The sequence below is a fragment of the Erithacus rubecula genome (assembly GCF_903797595.1).
Source record: "Erithacus rubecula genome assembly, chromosome: 3".
Taxonomy (NCBI): Eukaryota; Metazoa; Chordata; class Aves; order Passeriformes; family Muscicapidae; genus Erithacus; species Erithacus rubecula.
The window spans coordinates 13,641,940-13,665,539 of NC_136689.1; the positions used below are offsets into that span (position 1 = coordinate 13,641,940).

At 38.1% G+C, this 23,600-nt stretch overlaps 1 protein-coding gene across 2 annotated transcripts in view; it reads left to right on the forward strand.

Moving 5' to 3' along the window:
• ITGB1 (integrin subunit beta 1) overlaps positions 1–23,600 on the forward strand; it is a 41,994-nt gene that overhangs the window by 11,303 nt on the left and 7,091 nt on the right. For both annotated transcript variants that reach the window (XM_079300257.1, XM_079300256.1), the window contains exons 2-15: positions 7,921–7,990; positions 8,227–8,312; positions 9,835–10,057; positions 12,130–12,300; positions 12,619–12,857; positions 14,049–14,204; positions 15,172–15,267; positions 16,077–16,166; positions 16,804–16,944; positions 17,075–17,277; positions 18,256–18,494; positions 19,568–19,790; positions 20,553–20,785; positions 22,878–23,044. In XM_079300257.1, coding sequence (XP_079156383.1) covers positions 7,921–7,990; positions 8,227–8,312; positions 9,835–10,057; positions 12,130–12,300; positions 12,619–12,857; positions 14,049–14,204; positions 15,172–15,267; positions 16,077–16,166; positions 16,804–16,944; positions 17,075–17,277; positions 18,256–18,494; positions 19,568–19,790; positions 20,553–20,785; positions 22,878–23,044 — 2,337 coding nt within the window. The remainder of the gene's footprint in view (positions 1–7,920; positions 7,991–8,226; positions 8,313–9,834; positions 10,058–12,129; positions 12,301–12,618; positions 12,858–14,048; positions 14,205–15,171; positions 15,268–16,076; positions 16,167–16,803; positions 16,945–17,074; positions 17,278–18,255; positions 18,495–19,567; positions 19,791–20,552; positions 20,786–22,877; positions 23,045–23,600) is intronic.

Sequence of the window (23,600 nt, forward strand, 5' to 3'; positions counted from 1 at the left end):
ATTGCAGTTTATGGATAACTGCCTGGTAAAAATACTTAAATAAAAAAGAACATTTTCATGAGAGAGTACTTGAACAGTTTCCTTTATGTGGTCGTTTTGCACAGGTTGCTTGTTCTGAGCTGTGTCTAAGTATTACCTGTCTTTCAAGCATTGAGATGCTTTCCAAAGTAACTCCTGAATCTTGGCTTCAAATTAGGATTAAACAGGACAAGAAAGTGTTATCCAAAGTCTCTTCATGTGCCTGAAAACCAAGCCAGAGACAAGGATGGTTAATGCAGCAAAATAGTGTTCTTAAATTAGTAATGATCTGTGGTGTGGTAGCACTTTGAAGATCTATTCATGAGTTACAACCTGTCTGTGCATGGCAGTGTACACACTGTTTGAAAAAAGGTCCTTCCTTCAAAAGTGTGCTGACTAACCAATGTTAATCCTGCCTGTACCACAGTGCTCTCCAAAAAGCCTGAGAACAAAGGGAAGAGATCAAGGTTGTATTTGGGGTTTGCTGACTAGAAAGATAAGGCTCTTTGGCAGTAGTTGCATCTTCAAGTTGCCCCTGTGCATCTTTTTCCCGTTCTTTTACCTTCTATCACCACCATCTGCATGAAATTTGGACATGTGTGGGTTCTGAAATATAAATATTTCATGAAAAGATAAATCATGGTGTGATTCTTGGGGCTGTCCTATGCAGAGCCAGGAGTTGGACTTCAGTAATCCTTGTGTGTCCCTTCTATCTCAGAATATTCTGTGATAAATTGAGTGGGCTTTAGTAGCAGTAGTCTTCTTTACAATTTGTTATGGCACTTGTTTTTCTTGATGGGTATTACTTAGGTGTGCAGCTGATTACAGGAGTTTGTCATTAAGGGAAACTATCAATAGATTTTGTTAGTGAAAACACAGAAATGCAGTGAGTCTATCTGTTTCCCTTCAGTTTCCTTCAGAATAGAGCATTTGGTGAGAAAGTAATACTCCAAATTATGGACCCAAGTCTGTGTTTTTTCTCATGGACAATATTCTGTAAATATTACAGGGAACAGTAACTGGAACCCCACTTATATCTTTTTAACTACCTCTTGCTATATGAGCCTTCAGTATGTAAACTAGAGACAAAACTAGCAGTTCACTTTCTGTCTCTGTCCTTTTGTTCTGGGTAGCAGCTTTGGTTTAATTAAAGCTCTTACTAGTATATCCTGTAGGATCATAGAGCATTCCCAGGAAGTGGCAATGCAAACCCTTTGGGGCTGAGGAGGGACTGGAGCCCAGTTACCTTACTTTGTGTGTATGCCACAGTACATGTAAAATACCTGGGATCTATTACCATCTTCTGTCATGTCCCAGCTGGATCTACTGCATTTTCTCTTTCTCATTGTGGAGAGATGTCAGATATCAGAAAACTTTATCATTTACAGTTGTTCTGAAACCACTACCTGTATTTTTTCTGATTATAGATGAAATTTCTGTCTTTCATCAAGGAAATCTTCCCCACCACAGTTCCCTGCATCTGGCACCTAACTTGGGCAGATTTGTTTCCATTCCATAATTCAAAACAAAACCAAAAAATACTTTGCATAAAAATACCCAGTTGCTTCTCATTCCATTATTTCGAACTGTCAGAAAGTTGAGAGCTCATGTGAAACCTAGAAGCAAATACCAGCAAATTTTATGTACAAGCAATAATATGGTCAAACCATGTGAGTGCTTAGTGGTTCAGTCTTGAAGCAGCTGTGTCCTATATAAACTAGCAAACACCCCATCCTCTGGGGACACAAGATGATACCATGAACAGCCTTCCAGCTCTGTTCTCATGAGCTGTGGCCTCTGCCTGCTCATACTTGTACACGAACATTTTCATTTATTCTGCTGAAGAGGCCATGTGATGTAGGTGCCCATGCTGGGATTTCAGCAAAAGACACAAGGTTATTTTAGAGTCTAACACCTACTGATTTTTCCCACTGCATTCCATTGTTTTTGGTGAGTTTCAAGCTACTTGATTTTGTGGGAAATTTTTTAGAGCTGTAAGACTAAACAGTGGGTAATAACATAGTGTAACTCAGAGTCTTAGCAGTTGCATTTCTTGTCATGTTTGTCGCCTTACTGGGCATGGAAGTGGGGCACAGTAGTTTCAATGTCAAACTTGTCCAATTGCAGTATCTTTTCTCGTGGTTTGGGCATGCAGAAATGTGTATTCTCATCTCTTTTTGGATTCACAACCCTGCAGGGAAATCTTCTGAACCAACAGTGACATACACTAATTGTGGCAGGTGACCTTACAGAACCATACTGGAATGGAGGAGCTGGTCTCCCTAACCTAAGCAGAAAATTTTCTGTGGATTTTAACTCTCTTGTTATTAAAACTTAAGTCTTAACTTGTTTATTATTGTATTATTTTAATATATGATGCTCTGCTAAAACAGTGTTTATGGAAGTGAGTCTCATAAGTATTTGGAGACTTGTTTTATTCCATTAACTTAGAAATAACTATCAGAAGTCAAGTCCTGTGTGAAATATTACTGATTCTTTTATGCTGTAGCATCATGGTAGCTGAAGTGATTGTGCCTTAAAGTTTTCTCAGGAAACATTTTGAGTAAGCAGTCTTGATGTGCTGAACTTTTTGTGTGAAAGTTATTTCAGCACTAAAGAATTTTTTATTTTGCACTTCAGTCTGGGATAACATCCCATTCTTTCCATATTACAGCAAGCAGTTCAAAACCTGCTGCATTCATGTCTGTGAAGTTACCAGGGCAGAAGGAACATTGTGGCCTTGAGCCATGTGGATAGATAAGCTGGTGAAGGAATCATTCAGCACTTAGCATTCCCATTTGGATTGGTGTGTTGCAAAGTCCTGCTCTTGGGATTGCACTTCTCTTGTCCATCTTGACTTTTCCCATCAAATGCACTTTCCCTTTGTTGGGATGCTCTGCTAGCTCATCCCTGATGATGCAAGGTCAGGAGCTGGGCCTCTGTGAAGAGCAGCCATCACAGGGCTGCTCTGCATCCAGGGAACAAGCAGTTTTGTAGGCTGAGTTCAGGATTGGGTTCTTTGATTAAAACTGCTGGCAATTCAAGCACAAGTGTTTATCCCAAATCTCTGCTTGTTTAATAGAGAATGCGTCACATAATTTCTTAATGGTGGTCCTGGAATGTACTGTGCAGTGTATTCCAACTATACTTCAGTAACACTGATTAAGTAGATAAGGTAGCTGTGAAGATCATAAATGAAGAGTTACCAATTTAAGATTTGTGGGAAAATCTATATCACAGGCTTGAAAGCTGTAATCAAAAGTAACTCAAGTAAGTCCTTCACGTGAAACTTCTTTTTTTTTTAACTCAGCAATATGTTTTTCTCAGAACAGCAAGATACCATTTTACTGCTTTCTTTTATAGTGAATTGCTTCTTTACAGTGAATAGTTGTACAAGCAGATATGTTAAGAGTTGTTTCATGTGCAAGCAACTTGGGGATTGTAATTGATGACATCTGTTGTGGGAGTTATGCTGTCAAGAGTATTTGCAGGTCGTTGCTAGATATTTGTAGTGTCTGTGTAATTGCTGTCCCATGTCGCTGAGGTTGTTTGGTTCTTCAGTCTCTTCTTATCCCCCCACTTCTTTTTCAGAAATGTCAACGGGATTAATTCAGCTAGTAAATAAAATTCACACTGGAAAGTATGGCCCTCAGCTAATGCCAGAAAACCTTCTGGAGGGAGGGAGGGAGGGAAGAAGGAGCTGTTTTTTAGCAGGGTAGCCATTGAGTTCTGAAACAGCATCTCCAGAGACTATTTTATTCTGCTTATTTTAGAAACGTGTCTCTTCCTGCTCCTTTTTTAACCAGAGCCTTCGTGCCTGGGGGTGGGGGCTTGGCTGAGTGACCAGTCCAGCACACAACCACTGCTCTGCCTGAGCAGCAGGAGCTTTTGCTTCCCACCCCCTTCCAGTTCTTTTTCTCCATCCTCATCTCACCACTTCTGCCACACCAGGATAAGCGATTTTCTACCCAGGTGGAAGAAACAAAACTCTTTGTTGGATTAGTTTTTTCTTGCTCCAGCCCTCCTGGTGGCCACAGTAATGCTGGTGGCATTGATCAAAAATGAAAGCAGTAAGAATAATCAGCCAGGAGGTTGATTAACAAGAGCAAATAATCAACAAGGAGAATGGGGCAGCTCTCTTAAGTGATTTTCCATCATTGCACTACACGGAAGTGGCTGTAAACCTGACATCAGCTCTTGGAGGAATCAATTCCATGCAGCATTTCTGAACCAAGATTTAAACCCATGAAAATACAGCTCATGCTAAGAGGTGTCAGACTGTGGGAAGCACAGATGTGAGTCCAAAAGTGTAAGTTGTGTATTCATTTCTGGGTTTATAAGTGCAATTAGAGTGGTGTGGGGAGATATGAATAAGTTGGCTGTCTGGATACTGCCTCAGAAAGGTGGCATCTGCACAAACAGCTCAGTCTTCCTGCACACTGAAATGTTTGCTGTGCTGTGTGTTTCAGTGGAAAGCTTTGCAGAAGGCACAGTTCAGAATGCAGAAGGGCAGGTGCCATGTAATGTTGTGCTGTGCTTGCCATCAGCTTGGTGGACACTGCATTCATGGGTGGGATGAGGAGCAGCTCAGCCGTGGGGATTAATACTGCAGGAACCTCACACATTGTTAATATTGGCTTAATACCTGTATAAACTGTGGCCTGTGACAGTGTTGAGCTGGAGAGTGATGAGAGGAGAGCAGCATAGTAATCAGTATTTAATTTCAAAGGAATAAATATGTGTATAACTCTTACCTTTCTTCCCTGATCCCATTTGCCCAGTTAATTTTCCACAGGGATGCTATTGCCATTCTAATAAATAAAATTTTAAAAGCTGTGGACTGGCTAATTTCTAAATATCTTGATAGTTAGCAGAATGTGAAGGTTCTAAATATTTAATTTACAAATTCAAAATTCTGTGGAGAAATAATCCTTCCTTCTTTCTGTTGTCACTTAATGAGTCTCTCATTTCAAATTAAAAGCTTCTGAGATTTCCATCAAAGCTGACTTTATAAATAAAAAATTTTCTTCAAGCCTTACTGTTTGTTGAGACAGCAAAAAAAAAGCAACTTGGAAAACACTGAATCGGAACATTTAAGGTTATGTCCATGTTTGTTTTCCTAAAATATTTAACAAAAATAGAGTATGGTTCACAAATGTGCAGAAATAATTTTAAAAATCAATTTTTCAACAGCATACCATTTGCAGCCTTTTAGAAAGGATCCAAGTGATGATACAATTATTAAAGAGATTTCAGTCTCTTGGCTTTGAGTTGCTTTTATTTTCAGGAAGAAAAAAACCCAAATTTTCAAGGATTCCGGAATGTTTTTCAAGGATTTAGAAAGAGGAGAGAGAACAAGTCTAATCGAAAGCAGTCAAATGTTGCGTAAAAAATATTAATGTATTTCTTGTAAAATTGGGATTTTTTTTTTTTCTCTTGCAGTCATCTGTGGTTGAATACTGACACGACATTTACTGATAGCTCCACTAAAGGTTTCCAAAGGCTTCCTTTGGCCATGCAGTGTACTCGGGAATTATTTGTTAGGATTTATTCCCTCAGTGGAAAAATCTTTGAGAGGGCAGTTCCCAGTGCTGCCTGGGGACTGCGGGGAACGCGGGAGGGTCGCAGGACGGGGGAGTGCATGGCTTTGCTTGCACGGGCAGCACTCAGAGCTGAATCCACAGCAGGATTCCAAGCACACTGTGCTGTGGTGAACTGTGAAGTGGGGAGGTGAAGGAAGCGAGCTCCGGGAGAGGCAGTGGCGCAGCCATATATGGGAAAGGACATTTCCCTTGTTAACTTTACCGGGACTCCGTGCCCAGAACCGCTTCATCGTGGGATGCATTTCCACTGGAACGTTTCTCTTCCAAATGGTCTTAATCATAGCTTTAGCACTGTGTCACATCTTGCTGACTTATTTATATAGTCTGCGTGGAGTTGCTGTGCATCCACTCTTAGTCTGCCCTAAAAAGGTGAACTGTTTATAATTTTCTCGTCTGGGCTGACAGAAGAGATAATACTCACCTGGTGTCGGCAGCTTGGCTTTTTTCTTACTGAAAAGCCCATCTAGTTCTGGGCTGTACTAAAAGCAAAACTGCTTCTTGAGTAACAAAACAGCCTTTTACTCGGGGGAAGCAAGGTTTGCTGAACACAACATACCTATCATAAAACCAGGAAAGAAGAACCTAAAAGTTGATCAGCCTGGTTAGGACTTGCTGTCCAGAGTCCTGCTCTGGTAGGTGAGCTCCTAACCATGTAACCAGTGTCTTTCCAAGCCTTGGTTCAGTCCTTCATCTGTCTTCCACCTGTTCACATTCCTTGGGTCACCATTCCCCTCTGATCAAGGTTTGTGGTTGAACAGGTTGAATTTAAGTGGTCGTTTATAAAGGGACTTAGTAAAAGTATTCCTGGAAGAGAGTTTTTGTGAATGAAGGACTGGTCACTTGCAGCAGTGTGCAGAGAAAAATTTGAATTGCATATATGCAGTAAGTAATGTTCAAAAATTAAATAAGATATAATTCACAGTTCAATTTTTTCCTCCTTTTTTTAACCAGTCATGTCTTTTGTGCTTATGCATAACATGTATCAAAGTAGTTCAACAGCATATTCTCTTAATTCTCCTGTGTCTGAATTCCACTGTCTTTCCTCTCACCATATCATCCACTGAAAAGTGAGCCAGAATGATTTATCAGAAAAATATGAGCCATCTACTGTTGTTGGATACAATTTGTTAGCAAAGGATTGGCTTCTGTTTGAAACTTTCCCCATCAGATTTTGGAGCAGCCATCCTTCTCTGATAGGTCTGGGTGGATGTGCAAAGTAACAACTGTGTGTCACTGTGCAAAATCCAAAGCTCAACTGCTGTACTAATTTAAGCATTGCTTACTTTGTTGCTAATTTACAGGAGAAATTGTATGTCTTATAGAAAAATGATATTGTCAGTTTAGGAGATTGCCAAATTCACTTTTCCTTGGCTATACTGCAAGATATTTTTTAGAACAAAAAGTTACTAAGAATGCTTCTGTTTCCAGGATGACCAGAGAGGCTTTAATTAGCAACAGCATTTTAGGGTGTTCAAGGAAACTGGCCATTATCATCTAAGTTCTCAGAACTCTTATAATGAATAAAAGAGAAATAGAATTGATAAATTATCAAAATTTAAAAGACAACTAACCTTGGCTGGTTGACTACCTGCTATTAAGGTAGAAAAAATTTTAAAAACTTTTGCCTTTCTTTAATACTTACAGAACTGAACAAAGAGGGTTTTTTTTTCTTTTATATGGGTGGTATCCATTAATTTTATGTTGCTTAAAGAAGAGAAAACAGGGGTGGACTTTATGGTGCATATTTTGAGAGGAAATTTCTAGTTTGTTGCATAAAGTGCAAAGTTAATCTATAAAATGCCCTTTGAAGATTCCGAAGAAAATGTTTTGTAAAGGGCCTTGGTGTTTATCTTGAAACAGAGATGTGAGTATAGAAGCTCTGTTTCCGTCCTGTATTGCTGTGGTAGCTTTATTTAGAAGTCTCTCTCTGATAACGTTCAGAGCATAAATATTTTTTATAAGGTGTTAAAAGATTGGTCTGGGTTCTTCCCCCAAGTTGAAAGGTGTTTCCGAATTTCTCATAGATTGCAGATTTACCTAGAAGAAGAGCATTTCAAAATAATTTAAGAAGCTGCCCTGTTTGATATCTTCTAAATGCAGTGTAGCCCATAAACATGGTTTGTATTAGGGGAAAACTGTCCACTGGTACAACCAAGATAATTAGATTTGTGTTTGTTCCATATTCCTTGTCTCCTCTGAAACACAATTAGGTGTCCACATCTTTGTGATTTTTTTTTTTTTTTTTGCCTTTACTCATTACAATAAATCATCCAGTTTGGTTTCTGGTTTTGTCTTGCAGACTAATTTCAAATTGCTCACATGTGCTGGCATCCTCTGTTGCTTGATATGGAATGGATTTGCCCAGCAAGGTAAGGCACTTGATTGCAGTACAGTAGTTAATTGCTGCTTTAAAACTGTATATTTTTAGCAGTTATTTATGTGGATAAATATATCCACACTGGACAAATGCTGGTCAGTCATATTTCATGTTAATTACCTGTTTGTAGTTGGAACTCAGTTTACAAACCCAGGGTGATCCAAAGTGAAAAGCTGTTGTTGCAGACACCTTTTTATAAATGAATGACAGATTTGTGTTCCTTGCTAGGTGGAAGCGACTGCATAAAAGCAAATGCAAAGTCATGTGGGGAATGTATACAAGCAGGACCAAACTGTGGCTGGTGTAAAAAAACAGTAAGTGTTGCAGAAATCTTTTTATGGTTTATTTTTTCCTTGGTTTCAAACTTCAGTGAATACTTTACCCATATAGAAGTGTCTGTCTCCATTAATAGTAGTTTCCTCTAGTTCTTCAGTTCAATACTTATTGTATTTAAAAAATCAAATGCTATGATTTTCCTGATTTGAGTATAAACGTTTTTCACAATGTGTTTACTTCTCCTTTTCTAAATCCTGAGTGTATACAGACCCTATAGGCTGTCTCATAGTTATTTAAAATTACTCCAATGTGGAATCTGTCTGAGTATGCTTAATTATATTCTTCCAGTGACATTAGAGTAAGAGCTAATTTTAGACAGATGTAGGTGGAGTAGGGAAAGAGATTGAAGGACGTTTTTCTTCTAAAAGAAAAATTTTCAACTTCTAGTTTTCTGTTATTGGTAGACTTGAGGAATAGGACGAAGGTTTGTGTGGGTGGGTAGTTTGTTTCATTATGAAACAAAAAGCGTATGTTCTTAGGTTAAGAAAAATGAAGTTCAGGAAACTACAAAATGTAAGATATAACCGGTGTATGCTGATTTATCTTCTTCAGGTTAGAAATAGAAAAAAAATGTTTTCTATAGCTCTTTTTTTTGTTTGTTATTGGAAACTGAGAAATTTTCTTGCTTCTTGCTGGGAGATGATAATTTGCCTTTATTTCTATTCATTGCCTACTTACTATTCCCAAAACCAGCTTATAAACTGGCAACATTAAATTAAATTTAATTGAACTGACTGGTTTTATAATTTGGCCTTGAACTATCAGATTTCCTGTAGGTCTGTGTCACCAATAACTGACAAGCTTTAGTATACATTTATTTATATGCATATTTTGGGGATGGAGGCAGAATCAGAATTGCCAGGTTTCTCAATTAGAAGCCTTATTTATTTATATTTGAGATTAAAGTTATTTTAAGGTTTGATGTAATGATAATTTGTTGTTCAGAACAAAGTTAAGGCTTGGTTTTGCTCATGGGTGTTGCTTTCAGATTAAATTTCCCCAAAGTAAGAGTTGTCTGTTTTTGCCCTGCTCTGTCAACATATAGCTGTTACTTTGTTGTGAAGTGTCAAAATACTCTTATCATCTTGTCTTAATTAAAGAGGATAGAATATTAAAAGCAGGCTGTATTATATATAGGTTTACATTATTGGTAACTATGTGAAAATGAAAGAATTTTCCACTTGCAGTCAGTTTTAGAGTGGCCAATTTAAAGCGATGTCCTGCTTCTGATGGTGGGGGTGTTGAGCTTAATTTTTTTTTTTTCCTTGCATCTTATACAGAGGTAAGTATAAGTAGATGCAAACTCCTGGAGTAAATAGTAGTCACTGAATGTGTGTAATATAATTTAATATATTTCAAAACCATGTGTTTTATTACTGAACTTTGGGGGAAAAAAAAAAAAAAAAAAGATATGATCGTTGTAGAAAGAGCAATTGTGGGTAGAATATAACAACTTGCACATAACTGTAAACTTGATGCTCTTTTTCCTGTGTTTTCTAGGACTTTTTGCAAGAAGGAGAGCCAACATCTGCCCGGTGTGATGACTTGGCAGCACTGAAGAGTAAAGGCTGCCCTTTGGAGGACATAGAAAATCCCAGAGGCAGCAAACAGCTGCTCGAAAACAGAGAAGTAACAAACCGTAAGAAAGGAGCTGCAGAGAAGCTGAAACCAGAAGCCATTACACAGATCCAGCCACAGAAATTATCACTGCACCTCAGAGTCGGTAAGGACAGTTTCGTTCCAGTTTTGGGATGATTTTTCTGTCTCCACCACGTCTGCATTTTTTGATTTGTGTGTGTAACCATTTTGTTACAGAAATGACTGTTTTTCAGATAATGTGGATGATAGCAGAGCCATTCAGTTCAGCTCCAGCTGTTTAGGTACTCCAAATACTGTTCGATTTTTAAGAAAAGTTAGATATTATCACTTGTTCTATTTTCCCAATAGAACTTAGGAGAAAATTAATACAGCATGGATTGTTAGATATATCAGAAAGGTACAAATGTTTTATTTTCAGTATTTTGTAGTTAATTTTCTACAGTGTGCCTGTAGGATGAAAGTAGAAGAGTCAGCAAAAGCTTTTAAGTTACGAGAGCATTTCCTTTTGCTTACTGCTGTTGCCTGAAGTCTGCATGTCTGAACAAAGTGGTTTAGCAGTTGTGCAGCACAGTTTTTGGATTTCTACATAAAATACTTTCCAGAGGCTAAAGATGTGGACGCAGAACCACAGCAATGAAAAACAAAATAGTTGTGTACCAGTTCTAGTCCCTAAAGAGAACCTCATCTCATTCAAATGAGGGAGGCAAGCAAGAACAGAGCTAGTGACTCACTTGAGCACCATGGAGATTGTCCTCAAGGGGAGTTCTTAGGTACTGTAGACACATTGAAAGGTGCCCTGTATTTTCCTGGAAGAAGAGCTTGCACTTGGGGTCAGCTGCTTAGTGGTAGTTGCTGTAATAATTTATTGGAAGGTGATGTGAAGCAGGCTTAACATGGTGTAGAGAGGAAAGTAATGAAAACTATTTTGCAATTTTGGTATGGCTCCTATTTATTTCTAATGTGAACTTTTTTGCTTCAAACCAAATTATTGTTTCTCTGTTTACACAAAAGTTTCTTCATCAAAACATAGCAGGGACCTGGGCAACCAGAATCTAATTACCCAGAAGATGTTCATAAGCACTTGCATTGGTATACAAGTTCTCTGAGGGACTGTATACTTGCAGAGGATGATTCTTGCTTTCTGTGCAGGCTTTTTGAAGTATTAGCTAAGGAAAATCTAAACAGATTTTTGTGCTGGATGCTTTTTGTGCTACAGCTTTTTTTCCCCCTTTGTTTTGTTATTTGGGGTTGGTTTTTTTTTTTTTTTTTTTGTGAAAACCATGTTATATAGCTGTGCTATATAACATATATATATAGCATATATAACATATGCTATTCAACTTGCCAAATGTTTTTCTCACTTTACTAATTTTGCTGATGCTTAGCAAAGGTTTCCTAATTATTAAGCAAACTTAAGTAGTAGCAATACTACCATTTAAGCTCAGTGACAGAGGAGAGCAGGAATTCTATTGATTTATTTCCTCATTTCATATAAAATATAAGATTTCCTCATTTTCATATAAAATTTCATATAAAATAAAAGAATACTGTTTCAGTTTCTGGGAAAGGGGGTTTGTGGTGTGTGTGTAATCTTTCTGCACTGCCTTTCAGCATCAGAATGAGACTACATTCTCCTGTAGGTAAAATGCAGGGTCTGGGCTTACAATCACAACAAATACTAACCTGGTGTTCTCTCACTGCCATTTCTGTGCTCTAAGCTTGGTAGATGCAAAGTAATTCACAATATTCCATCAAGAAATAATTTTTTTCTTTTATAAACCTGTTTAAACAATGTGCTTTATTAACTTTTGGGAATTACTGAAGTCATCTTGGAAGAAAATAGGTGTTGAAAATTTGTCCTTAGGTCTTGCAGGAACCATGTTAGAATGACTGGAAGTATGAAGATTTGAAATTTCAGTGACTACAAGAAGCTTGGGTTTTGACATGCTAGTTTTCCTGTGGGGAGATAAAGTACCTCAGAAATATTAAGTTGAATATTTGAAAGAAACGTTTGTTGACAGTTTTTTCATCATAATTTGATGTTACATATTTCAGTCAGCAGGAGAAAAACTGCCTCACCTGTAATTCAAAACCTTCATAAGGATTTACAAGCCTTTCCTTTGGAGGGTTTTTTTCTTGCCAGTGCAGTTATGGAATTTTTAATGGCTTCTGCTTGTTGTTTAATCTCTGAAACAGGGGAACCCCAGACATTTTCATTAACATTCAAGAGAGCTGAAGACTACCCCATTGACCTTTATTACCTTATGGACCTCTCCTATTCTATGAAAGATGATTTAGAGAATGTGAAAAGCCTTGGAACGGCTCTGATGTTAGAGATGGAAAAAATAACTTCAGACTTTCGGATTGGTAAGAAAGATTTGCCTATTAAAAAAAAAAAAAACAATAATGAAACCCCCCAAGTTTCCTTCCTGATGTTTTTCACATCATTGTATATGAAGAGTTGTTTTTTTTTTCTTCAATTTAGCAGCAATATGGCAGATGTTCTAATACATAGGACCTGTTCAACAGCATAAAAGTGTTTGGCATTGGTGGAGAAGGTGGGACATAAACCAGTATAAGAGCTATTTCTGATGTCTCTTATAATGCATTTGAATTCTGTTGTGTGATAATAGAATTAAGACTTCCATTCTTCAGCTTACAGGGATTTTATTGTTCTTGTCTTAGGCTTTGGCTCTTTTGTGGAGAAAACTGTGATGCCTTATATAAGTACAACACCAGCCAAACTCAGAAATCCTTGTACAGGGGACCAGAACTGTACAAGTCCATTTAGCTATAAAAATGTGCTCAGCCTTACCAGTGAAGGAAACAAATTCAATGAACTTGTAGGTAAACAGCACATTTCTGGGAACTTAGATTCTCCTGAAGGTGGATTTGATGCAATAATGCAGGTTGCAGTTTGTGGGGTAAGTGTATTAATTTTTTTTGACTGTTCTATTAGATAAAATTGTTTGAATGCAGCCTTAGTGTTTTATGGTGGCTGGCATTTGAATATGTCACCTCCTTTGAGCAAGACAAGGTAGGTGAGGAAAAATTCAGTGAGAGAATGAAACTGGAAAATGTGAAGATACTGATCAGAGGTTGTGATCACAGGATGTAGAGACAAAGCTTTTAAAGTTTGCTGTAGAGGAAGAGTCAAGTTCTGCTTCTAAGTGTATGAGATCCTGAGTAAGCATTTTTTCAGATTATTTTAAAGGTCTGTAAGATTCTTGTGATTGTAGAAATTTGGTGTATTGTGACTTCTACTAGTTTCTCAGAAAGCAGATAGAAAACTTGTTTTTTACTTATTTTTGATGGCCTAAGGATTCTTGTTTCTGTTGTTCTGATGGACTCTTCTATGCACCTGTACAAAATGGTTTCCCAAAAACCCCATACCCAGGTTTACTGCTTTGTAAACATATAATTTTTGCTGTTGATCAATGGACTCAAGACTTTCTGAAATTATCTGGAGTTTTGATTTAAAAGTGCAGTATTTATCATAAGCCTTCTAGTGGTTTTTTGGTGATAACTTAGTATATGACACTTTTACATGGTCTTCTTTCATAAATTTGCCAGGGCTTCAGCTCCATGGAAAAATTTTTAAAAAGATAGGAAAGGGCAGTTTACATAATCAGACTCTGCAGTGGTGAGCCAGGATGCTCATGGTCCAGCTCTCTGGCAAGCACTGTCCTGGGTGCAAATCTGCACTAGGTTGGCAAAACCTGATTGCTCTTCAGAGTCTCATGCTGAGCAGTTCAGTGCTGCACACCCATGTCCTGGGGCTGACTGCTCATGGCATGGGAGTGGAACTGGCACTGAAGAGCCTGATTTCTAAACCCTCAGATACTCCAATGAGAACTGAACAGGGGCTATCTCAAAAAGAATCTTTTTTGCTTTTGATGAGAAACCTGCAGCAGATGTTTTGGAGCAGACATTTAATGAAACACAAGTGTCTCCAAGGTTTGCATGAATTAATGTTTTCTGGGGCAACACTTCTGCAGTGTGGCTTCTCCTAAGTCTGTCTACTTTTCCATGCACTTCTCTCTCAAGTATTGGTCCCCAATGCTTTAAAATAAATTGGTACAAAATACCAAAAATCTGTTTGTGTTTTTCCCAAGGAACAAATTGGCTGGAGGAATGTTACAAGACTATTGGTGTTTTCCACGGATGCTGGATTCCACTTTGCAGGAGATGGTAAACTTGGTGGAATTGTTCTGCCAAATGATGGGAAATGTCATCTGGAAAATAATGTGTACACAATGAGCCACTATTACGTAAGTCTTTATATCATCTTCTAGGGAAATGAATATTTTTTGATGCTTAAGCTCAGAAGAACTCGTTGGGTCATCTGGTATAGTTCAGCTAAACTAAAGCAAATGTGCAAGAATTAATCCAGTCTTAATTGGAAAATTTCAAGAAATGGCAGCTTTCATGCTGTGATTATGTATTGCTGGATTTTAACCTTTTTGATGACTAATAATCCTCTATGCCACGCTGAGTCACAGAATATTCTGAATTGAAAGGGATGCACAAGGGTCACAGAGTCCAAGTCTGAAGTGGTGGGCTTGTGTGTCCACTGGAAAACTGTGGTGGCTGTTCCATTATTTTATCATTTCACCAGTCTTCATTTTCAGAATAGTTTACTAGTGAAAAATACTGTGAAATATCTGTTTGAAGAGTTTTCTAAGAATGAAATCTTATGATGCAAAGTTTATGGTAACAGTATGGTTAGCATTGCCTTCATGGTTTACTGGAAGGGAGGTCAGACAAAAAATGCAAAGAGAAGCCTTTACCACATGGGGTAACCACACTAAGCTTTACCAAATTAGTGTCTTCATATATTCCTAACTTTGAGTGAAAATTGTTCAATAGAAACCTAAAATTAATTCAGTTATATTTCATTATTTCCTTGTGAAACAGCACAAAAAGTAGTGGTTTGAGGGACTGAAGATAATTTTCTGAGAACATTGATATTTAAGGATTTAACCTTTTATATGGCATGGAATATGATAATGTCTGTGTGAAGAAACACTTATCTTCATGAGGCATATATGAAATCTTAACAATGCCTGTTTGTTTTCAGAGGTTTTGCTTTAGAACTGTGACATGAGCTGGCTAGTTGGGAGTTGAATGTATGTTTCTAAACATGATTTCTATTTATGATGTCAGAGACTTTTTGATTATTTTCTAGCAACATGTCTCAAATTTGAATTTAATTTTATGCTTGATTTTTTTTTTTAGGATTATCCCTCTATTGCTCATCTGGTACAGAAACTTAGTGAGAACAATATTCAGACAATCTTTGCTGTGACTGAAGAGTTTCAGGCAGTCTATAAGGTAAAGAAATTACTCTCAAGTTGTTACAATTGACTTATTTGACATTTAAGTAATTATGGAAGTAAGTGACCATGGAAGTAATATTTTGCTACCCACATACTTTATTATTAAGCTTTTTATGTCTTCAAATCAAAACTACCTGTTTGTAATTTACAGTGAAGAAGTGCCCCTTCTCCTTGCTACTCTTTGTAGGTATGAGTGAGTAGAGAACACATTTGCAGTTCTAATTTTTGTGAACATTTTTACAGCAAAATAGCTGAGGGGGGTGTGGACACTGGATCAGGGGACACACTTATGAAAGAGCATGTTTTGTCTCTTGTGCTCTATTTATATACCCATGTTTAAAATTAACTGAACTGCTGGATATGATTATGCAATAGGAAATGACTGTGTAAAGGACATGCATATTTTTCCTTATTTTAACCTGTTTTTTTGGTTTTGGTGTTCTTTTTTAAACTGTATTCAAATTGGTTTTTCTTCTTTTCTTGAAAAATGATGCCTGCCTATTTTTAATATGTTCTGAGTGTGGTTCAGGAGAGATTGTGGTCAACTTGTACAAGAGAAGGGCTTGGTATTCTGTTATCAAATGCAGAGTTAAATTGCAAAGGAGAAGAAAAGGCTGGGTGTTTGTGCTGGTAGGGCTGTGTATAACCTCAAAAATTATGTTCATCACTGGCAACACAGCCTTGTTTTCTGAAGTACTTGACTAATTAATCCACTAACATATTTAATCACCAATTATACTGCAAATTATACTTTGTTTGCTAGTAAGACTGTACTTTTCCTTCTGTTTTTGTCAATATTGAAAGGAACTGAAAAATCTGATACCAAAATCAGCAGTAGGAACATTGTCTTCAAATTCCAGCAATGTGATTCAGCTGATCATTGATGCATACAACGTAAGTTCAGATTTTATGTATTAATTTTTCTTGCTCCTAAGTTTTTCCAGCAGAGACTCCAAGCTGTATTAGTTAGTATTCCACATTATAAATATACTCCATTGCTGTAAAACCATACTAAACATTCAGACTATGGCAGTAAGAGGTTAGATGGGTAACAAGATTATATGCTCTTAAAGACATTTAAAATGGCATTACAAAGGAAACTTTCCATCCACATTTTCCCTTGCAAAAAATAAAATCCACAGCCAAAACCCACTGGTTTTTCCCTTTTACCTTTTTTTCCAAGTGTTAGCAAAAAAGGCCCTTTTGCTGGGTTTGGCCCCACATTATTTTGTTGTTGCTGCATTGTGTGTAAATGAGCCTCATGTCTCCTTTGGAGCACATGGGATAACAAGTGCCTCCAACATCTGTGGAAACCTGTCCTGACCTTGTAACAAGTTCAGACATGAGAAGGGATCACCACAGTGTGACTTTGGGCAGCCCTGGGCTGGTGTTTCTCAGCACATTGGAACTTAAATAATTCCAGTGTCCCTGTGGGGTTGGTGCTTAGACTGGGCATAGCTGTATAATGTCTGTTCTTCAACAAAACACTTCTGCAACTCAGTTGGAAGTTAAGTAATAACTGTTGTTTCAGTCCCTTTCTTCAGAGGTTATCCTGGAAAATACTAAGCTACCAAAAGGAGTGACAATCAGTTACAAGTCATTCTGCAAGAATGGAGTGAATGGCACACAAGAAGATGGAAGGAAGTGTTCTAACATTTCAATTGGAGATGAGGTAACTCAGAGTATATGTGCTGCTGCCCAAATACAAAATGCACTTAGAGTCTAACACAGCATTTCTTATTAATAGTACAGACAAAACTCCTTGTAGTAATGTGACACTCTTTTTTTTTTTTTTTTTTAAGGTTACATTTGAGATTAATATAACAGCTAATGAATGTCCAAAGAAAGAACAAAATGAAACAATTAAAATTAAACCACTGGGATTCACTGAAGAGGTGGAAATTAATCTCCAGTTCATCTGTGAGTGCCAGTGTCAAAGTGAAGGAGAGCCCAATAGTCCAGCCTGCCACGCAGGAAATGGAACGTTTGAATGTGGTGCGTGCAGGTAAATAAATAAACATTTTCTTTATTTTTGCAAAAGAGAAATGTGAGCAAGATCTTTGTTTTCTTAATTAGGATTTACTTAGGTTTGCTATTTTTTTTTTTTAGTGAAAGAACAAGAATTGCTGTTACAAGCCTGTTTCTTTTAGGATACTCTGAAATACTGCCATATCTCTGAATAATCCCTATGCTTAAATATTAATCATTAGATCAGCATTACTAGATGAGTCAGAATTCACATTTGGCCTTGAGTCACTTGAAAGGATATAGATCAGTTTTTGGTGTTCCTCTATAAAGAAAGAGAACAGATTTTTCCCATCTGTATGTAGAAAAACTTCTTACATTTGGTGTCACTGTCACTGGTGTCCACTTGGTCTCACGTGGTGAGAACAGGCCTGTGGGTAAGCACAGCCTTTTGTTTTTGTAAATGCAGCAGTTTCCCAATGACCTCGTTCTGATGGACACCATTAACAGTCTGTCGATCACTGATGGGAACAAGAGCAATTTCCATTTCCTCATCTATATCTTACCCTTGATAATGAGAAGTGCTGATCCCTGCAGATCTCAGTTTGGCAGCTCTGAAGATCATCTACTCTCCTGCTGAATTTCTGTTTGTAGGAAACTTTTTCATTGAAATATGACAGCAGCTACAGGGAAAAGTTGCTGTCACTTGAGAAATAATTATTGTTCTGTCACGTGAGAAAAGGATTAATAATGATTATGTGACAGTTTACGTAGAGGGGTGTCACATAGTCTCTCATCTGGAATATCAGGTAGAATAATCAGCATAAAAGCAACTTAGTCCAGTTTGTTCCAGTGCCTGGTACATGAGTGCCAGCTGGGAACCTCATCTGAAATCTAAGTGGGAGCATCTCTTGAGAGAGTAGTCACTTTTTCTCCTGTTCTTTGTGCTATTCTTGTGGTATTTTTTTGTGTGACTTTCAATTAAGGTTACATTTTCAGTCATGTTTTTACCTTGCAGATGCAATGAAGGACGAATAGGAAGACTATGTGAATGTAGCACAGATGAAGTCAATAGTGAGGATATGGATGCTTACTGCAGGAGGGAGAACAGCACAGAAATCTGCAGTAACAATGGAGAGTGCATTTGTGGACAATGTGTGTGCAAGAAAAGGGAAAACACCAATGAAGTGTATTCTGGCAAATACTGTGAATGTGACAACTTCAACTGTGATCGATCAAATGGTTTAATCTGTGGAGGTGAGAGGTGCTTCAGCTTTCTGCAGACAAAGCTGGTCAGCAGTTTACAAGTCTCTTCTCTACCCAGCAGAGTAGGCATACTTAGGTAAAAGATCAAAGCCCCTTGATAACAGAGAGGAGGATACTGACAGATTTAGTGATTGCAAACACTTGTCTATTAATAAAACAGCCCTCTGAACATGTAGTCTGTTAATGCACATTTCACCTTCCTTGAATCACAGCTCCAAGAAGGGTGTGTAAAACTGTCCTGGAGTGAACTTTGACTTCTGCTGTTTTTTGCAGAATTACCCTCAGGTATTAGAGTAAAGAAGGCTGAGGCAACTGTCCTGATATTATAATGTTATACTGGCTCAGTGTAACCACTGTGTCAATAGAAAGAGAGAATGCCCTCAGCTTACTGGTATAGTGAGTGTTTGACTTTGGTGCTTGATAGGATGCCTGTGAACTGCTTGACACTGTTCTGAAAGGTAAGTGAAGACTAGAATGTGCAAAATCCAGAAAAAAACACCTTAATCACTTGAAGCAAAATTTTGATGATAGTTAATTCTTGAAATCAAAAGCAATTTAAAAAACCATTCAGCAACCAGTATCTAAATTATTTTGCTGCCTTGCATGTGGAAGTATCCAGTAGGAGTATAATTACTATGTCAGTGTTGTCCATGACACAAAAATAAAACAGAAACCATTAGATCTCAGTGATGAGAATACCTCATTTGTCTGATTTGGTCAGAATCCACGATTGCTCCACAAAGAATGGGAGCAATGTGATGTTCCAGAATACACAGTGACACATTATACTGCTCTTAGTCTGATATTCCTGAGTCTTGTTATTTTGTTTATGAAAGGAAATCTAAATGTATAGGAGAATGGGAAAAGGGGACAAATGCCTGCAAGTAGTTAAAATTTGGAGTTAAAGTTTATTTTGTATCTCTTAATTCATTAGAGTCTTCATTATCTCACCACCGTGGTTTCTTTTTCTTTTATCTCCCTAAGGTAGTGAACATGTATTTCTCACTGTCACAGATTTTTTTATATTAGAGTTGATTTCATTGCAATACCTTTCCACTGCCCAGGAAACGGGATCTGCAAGTGCAGAGTGTGTGAGTGTTTCCCCAACTTCACCGGCAGCGCCTGCGATTGTTCCTTGGATACTACTCCATGTATGGCATCTAATGGGCAGATTTGCAATGGAAGAGGCACCTGTGAATGTGGCACCTGTAACTGTACAGATCCCAAATTCCAAGGCCCCACGTGTGAAACGTGTCAGACTTGCCTCGGTGTCTGTACAGAGCACAAGTACGTACCTGGAAAACCAAGTCCCAGCTTCTGTGCATTTTGAGTTTGTGATTGTGAGGATTTTTAAAACAAAGTTTTTGATAGTTAAAACTTCAGCTAAGCTTTTTGATTAAAATAAATACTATTTAAAGTACTAACTTGACAGTCAAAAACTAAGCCTATACCAATGTGGGCCTGTGAAATTTCCATCCTTCCCTTTGGAATTCCAGGTTTTTAGAAACTTAATATTTTCTGCATGGAAACTTTGAAATAAGTTTAGGATTAGTGGCTGAGTGGATTCCTGTACAACTCATTTTGTGCTGAGAAAAAAACTTCATCTTTTTAGTATAAAAATCCTGTTCAGTCTGCTTTTTTTAATGAATTATTCAGTGATACCCCACTAAAAAAGCTTGTCACTGAGTTTGTTCTTTATAACCTGTGTGTGTTCCACTGTAAATACCTTGTTCCTACAGCGTCTTGTCTGAGAGTGTTCATTTCCCTGGTAGAGATGTTGAAAAGGTTTTTTTCTGTCCTTGAAGCCTGTGGGTTATTCAGGGAAAGAGGAATTTATGAAAAGGGCTTCTGTTGATCTCAAAGTGCATAAATGTTCTGACTGGTACAAAGCCATGTCTTGCTTTATTTTTTCCTAACTTTTATGGCAAAAGGTTTGGTTTTCTTGGAGTATTTTCCCTATGTTTTCTCCTTATAATTTCTTTATATTAAATGCAGGGAATCTTCCACGAGCACATTGTAAAGCACTGTTTCTGTTTTGTGCTTGCCCAGGGACTGCATTCAGTGCAGGGCTTTCGACAAGGGCGAGAAGAAGGAGACGTGTTCTCAGGAGTGCATGTATTTCAACATGACGCGCGTGGAGAGCCGCGACAAGCTGCCGCAGCCCAACCAGCCCGACCCCCTGTCCCACTGCAAGGAGAAGGACGTGGATGACTGCTGGTTCTACTTCACTTACTCTGTCAACTCAAATGGTGAAGTCCATGTCCACGTGGTGGAGACCCCAGGTAGGAACGCGGCGTTGCCAGTTTCTCCTTTGTTGTTAATTTGTGCGGTTGTTGGGTGCTGCAAAGTGCCTCTGGTTGATTTGGGCGAGTTAAATGCATTCAGAAATAGGTGCCTGTTCCCTGAGTGACAGTTGTGCATGTCTGAGTGGCTTTAGAAAAATATATGTTTCCCTAGATCTAGATTTTTCAAACCTGTGGGTTGATAGAAACAGATTCTATTTTTGAAAAACAAAAGGTAAATCAGATATGTATATTTGTTGAAACATTTCCTGTTCGCACTCAATGTACTCTCAGGCTTATTTTATCTCTCCTGTAGCCAGTCCTATTTAGATAAATTTTGATGGGGTTTTTTTTCCCTAGGCTTCTGCTACAGATTATAAACAATGGTGTCTGTGGGGTTTTCCTTTTTTTCTTTTCCTTTTCTTAATAATTTGGAATCAGTCTACATGAAATTGTGTACTATGCTGCAAACTGCTTGAATTATTTTATGCTCAGAACCTTTGCTTTTACTTGACTGTGGTAATAGATCCCAAAATCATTTTGTATAGTTAATCCTTTGATAGAAAAAAGTGAGAACAATTCTATAGCTCCATCATTAATTTACCATTTATTTACCAAGAGTATTTTTAGTTTGACTTGCTGGATATTGCATCTAGCACTGCAGAATTTCTGGTCCCATACATTAGCAGTTTGTGGTCTCCTGATTTTTAAGAACCTGATAGAAAATGAGATTTAGTACTGTATTATATACTTGAGGAATTTTCAGAATTGATCATTTTAATCATCATGACTTAACACCATCCAGTGGATAGTGGCTCTTAGAAATAAATACTGCTTCAATTCAGGATGTTTTAAATTCTCTGCAAAAGTAGTCCACAGTACAGAGGAACTCTGTCTACTAGGACAAGCCATACATGCCCTATGCTTTTGGGGCCTGACGTTTTCTTCATGTATAATCTTCTGCTGCCTTAGCTCAGAGATGATTCAAGCCCATCGTGCACGAGGAGGCACCTTAAATTAAAACTTGTGCCATACAAGAGCTGAAGGAACGAGCTCTGGCTAGTAGAGCTGTGTTCTGTGGAGCACACACTTGTTCCTTCCTGGCTCCCAAGGGATTCCTGTTGTGTCCCTTCCCACTTCACTCCCTCTTGCAGAGGCAGCTATGAAGACAGGGAGTCTGCAGCATGGGGGAAGCTGTGTTCTATCCACAGTTGTTCTATTGCACAGGGCTTGAATTAATTTGCTTCTGACTCCTTCAGTCTATGCACTAAGCTCTGCAAAAACCTTTCTTCAATTTGTGATTATTGGGAATTTTATGTTAATAGTGGAGTTGGATATTAATTTGGAGGATTATTATTTCTGTGTCAGCCACTTTACATCACCTTGCATCTCATCACAGTCTGTAGCTCCCTCCTGAGGGGAAGAAGAAGGGCAGACACTGATCTGTGGTGACCAGTGACAGGACCTGAGGGAATGGCCTGGAGTTGTGCCAGGACAGGTTTTAGGGTGGATATGAGGAAAAGATTCTTCACCCAGAGATTGTGTGGGCACTGGAACAGGCTCCCCAGGGAAGTGGTCACAGCACCAAAACTAACAGAGTTCAGGGAGTGTTTGGACAGTGCTCTCAGGCACAGGGTGTGACTCTTGCCCTGTGCAGGGACAGGAGTTGGATTCAGTGATCCTTGTGGGTCCCTTCCAACTCAGAATATTCTATTTCTGTAGGTGGGGCCTGTTCTGCTGGTTGGCATTCGTGTTCCAGTTGCCTCAGCTTTAACTTGGAGCTCTTGCATATTTAAATACAATTGCCAATTATTTTATTGTAAATAAATAGCTTAAGAGGTTAGCAGTGTATAGACTTTATCATCAGAACAGGTGGCTCTGTTGCTGAGATCAAACACAAATTAGAAGGATAAAAATAAGCTGGAATATTACAGGATGTACATATACCAAAAAATCGATTACTTGAAAGAGAAATAGTATTGGCATATCTGAAATTCAAAATACTGGCTTCAGTCCAAAATCAAATGTTCTTCTGGATATGCATTACCTTTGCCATTTTATAAAATCATGTTTCCCTTGCTTTATTCCCCAGAGTGCCCCAGTGGTCCTGACATCATTCCCATTGTAGCTGGTGTGGTTGCTGGAATTGTTCTCATTGGACTTGCATTATTATTGATTTGGAAACTACTAATGATCATTCATGACAGAAGAGAATTTGCTAAATTTGAAAAGGAGAAGATGAATGCCAAGTGGGATACGGTGAGTCAAGAAGCTTTTCTATGTATAAAAGCTGCAGTAGCAGAGGAGAAATAGAAGATTCTGTTCATGTGCTTTAAAGTGTTTCAGATTATAACCAGTCCTCTTAGAGAAGTATTTCTTGAGGCAGGAAAGAGATCAGTACCTCGGGTTTAAATAGCATTTCAGAGAGGAAATGTGATGCTGACAGAACAGTTCAGCTTTGCAGTTCTACCACACTTTACAGCATATGATTAAAATGTTGTAAGGATGAGTCACTTCTGCAGAAAGCAAAGAAGAAAATGTTGTGTTCATTGAGGAAATCATGTAAATAGTCATATGGGGTTAATTGGGAAGCTTCCATAAAGTCACAAAATCATGGCTGGTGCTGGTTTGTTGAAATGATCCCAGCTCTTTGTCAACAGAGAAACATGCAAGAAAAAAAGCCTGTGATCTATAGGCTTTCATAGACTACAGAGTTGCTGCCTCTGGGCAGTGTCAGGAGTCTGCTAATCAAGAATCCCTCACTAAGTTCTGTAGAAGTCAATGTCCCCACGTGGTTGATAAGAATTTTTTTTTT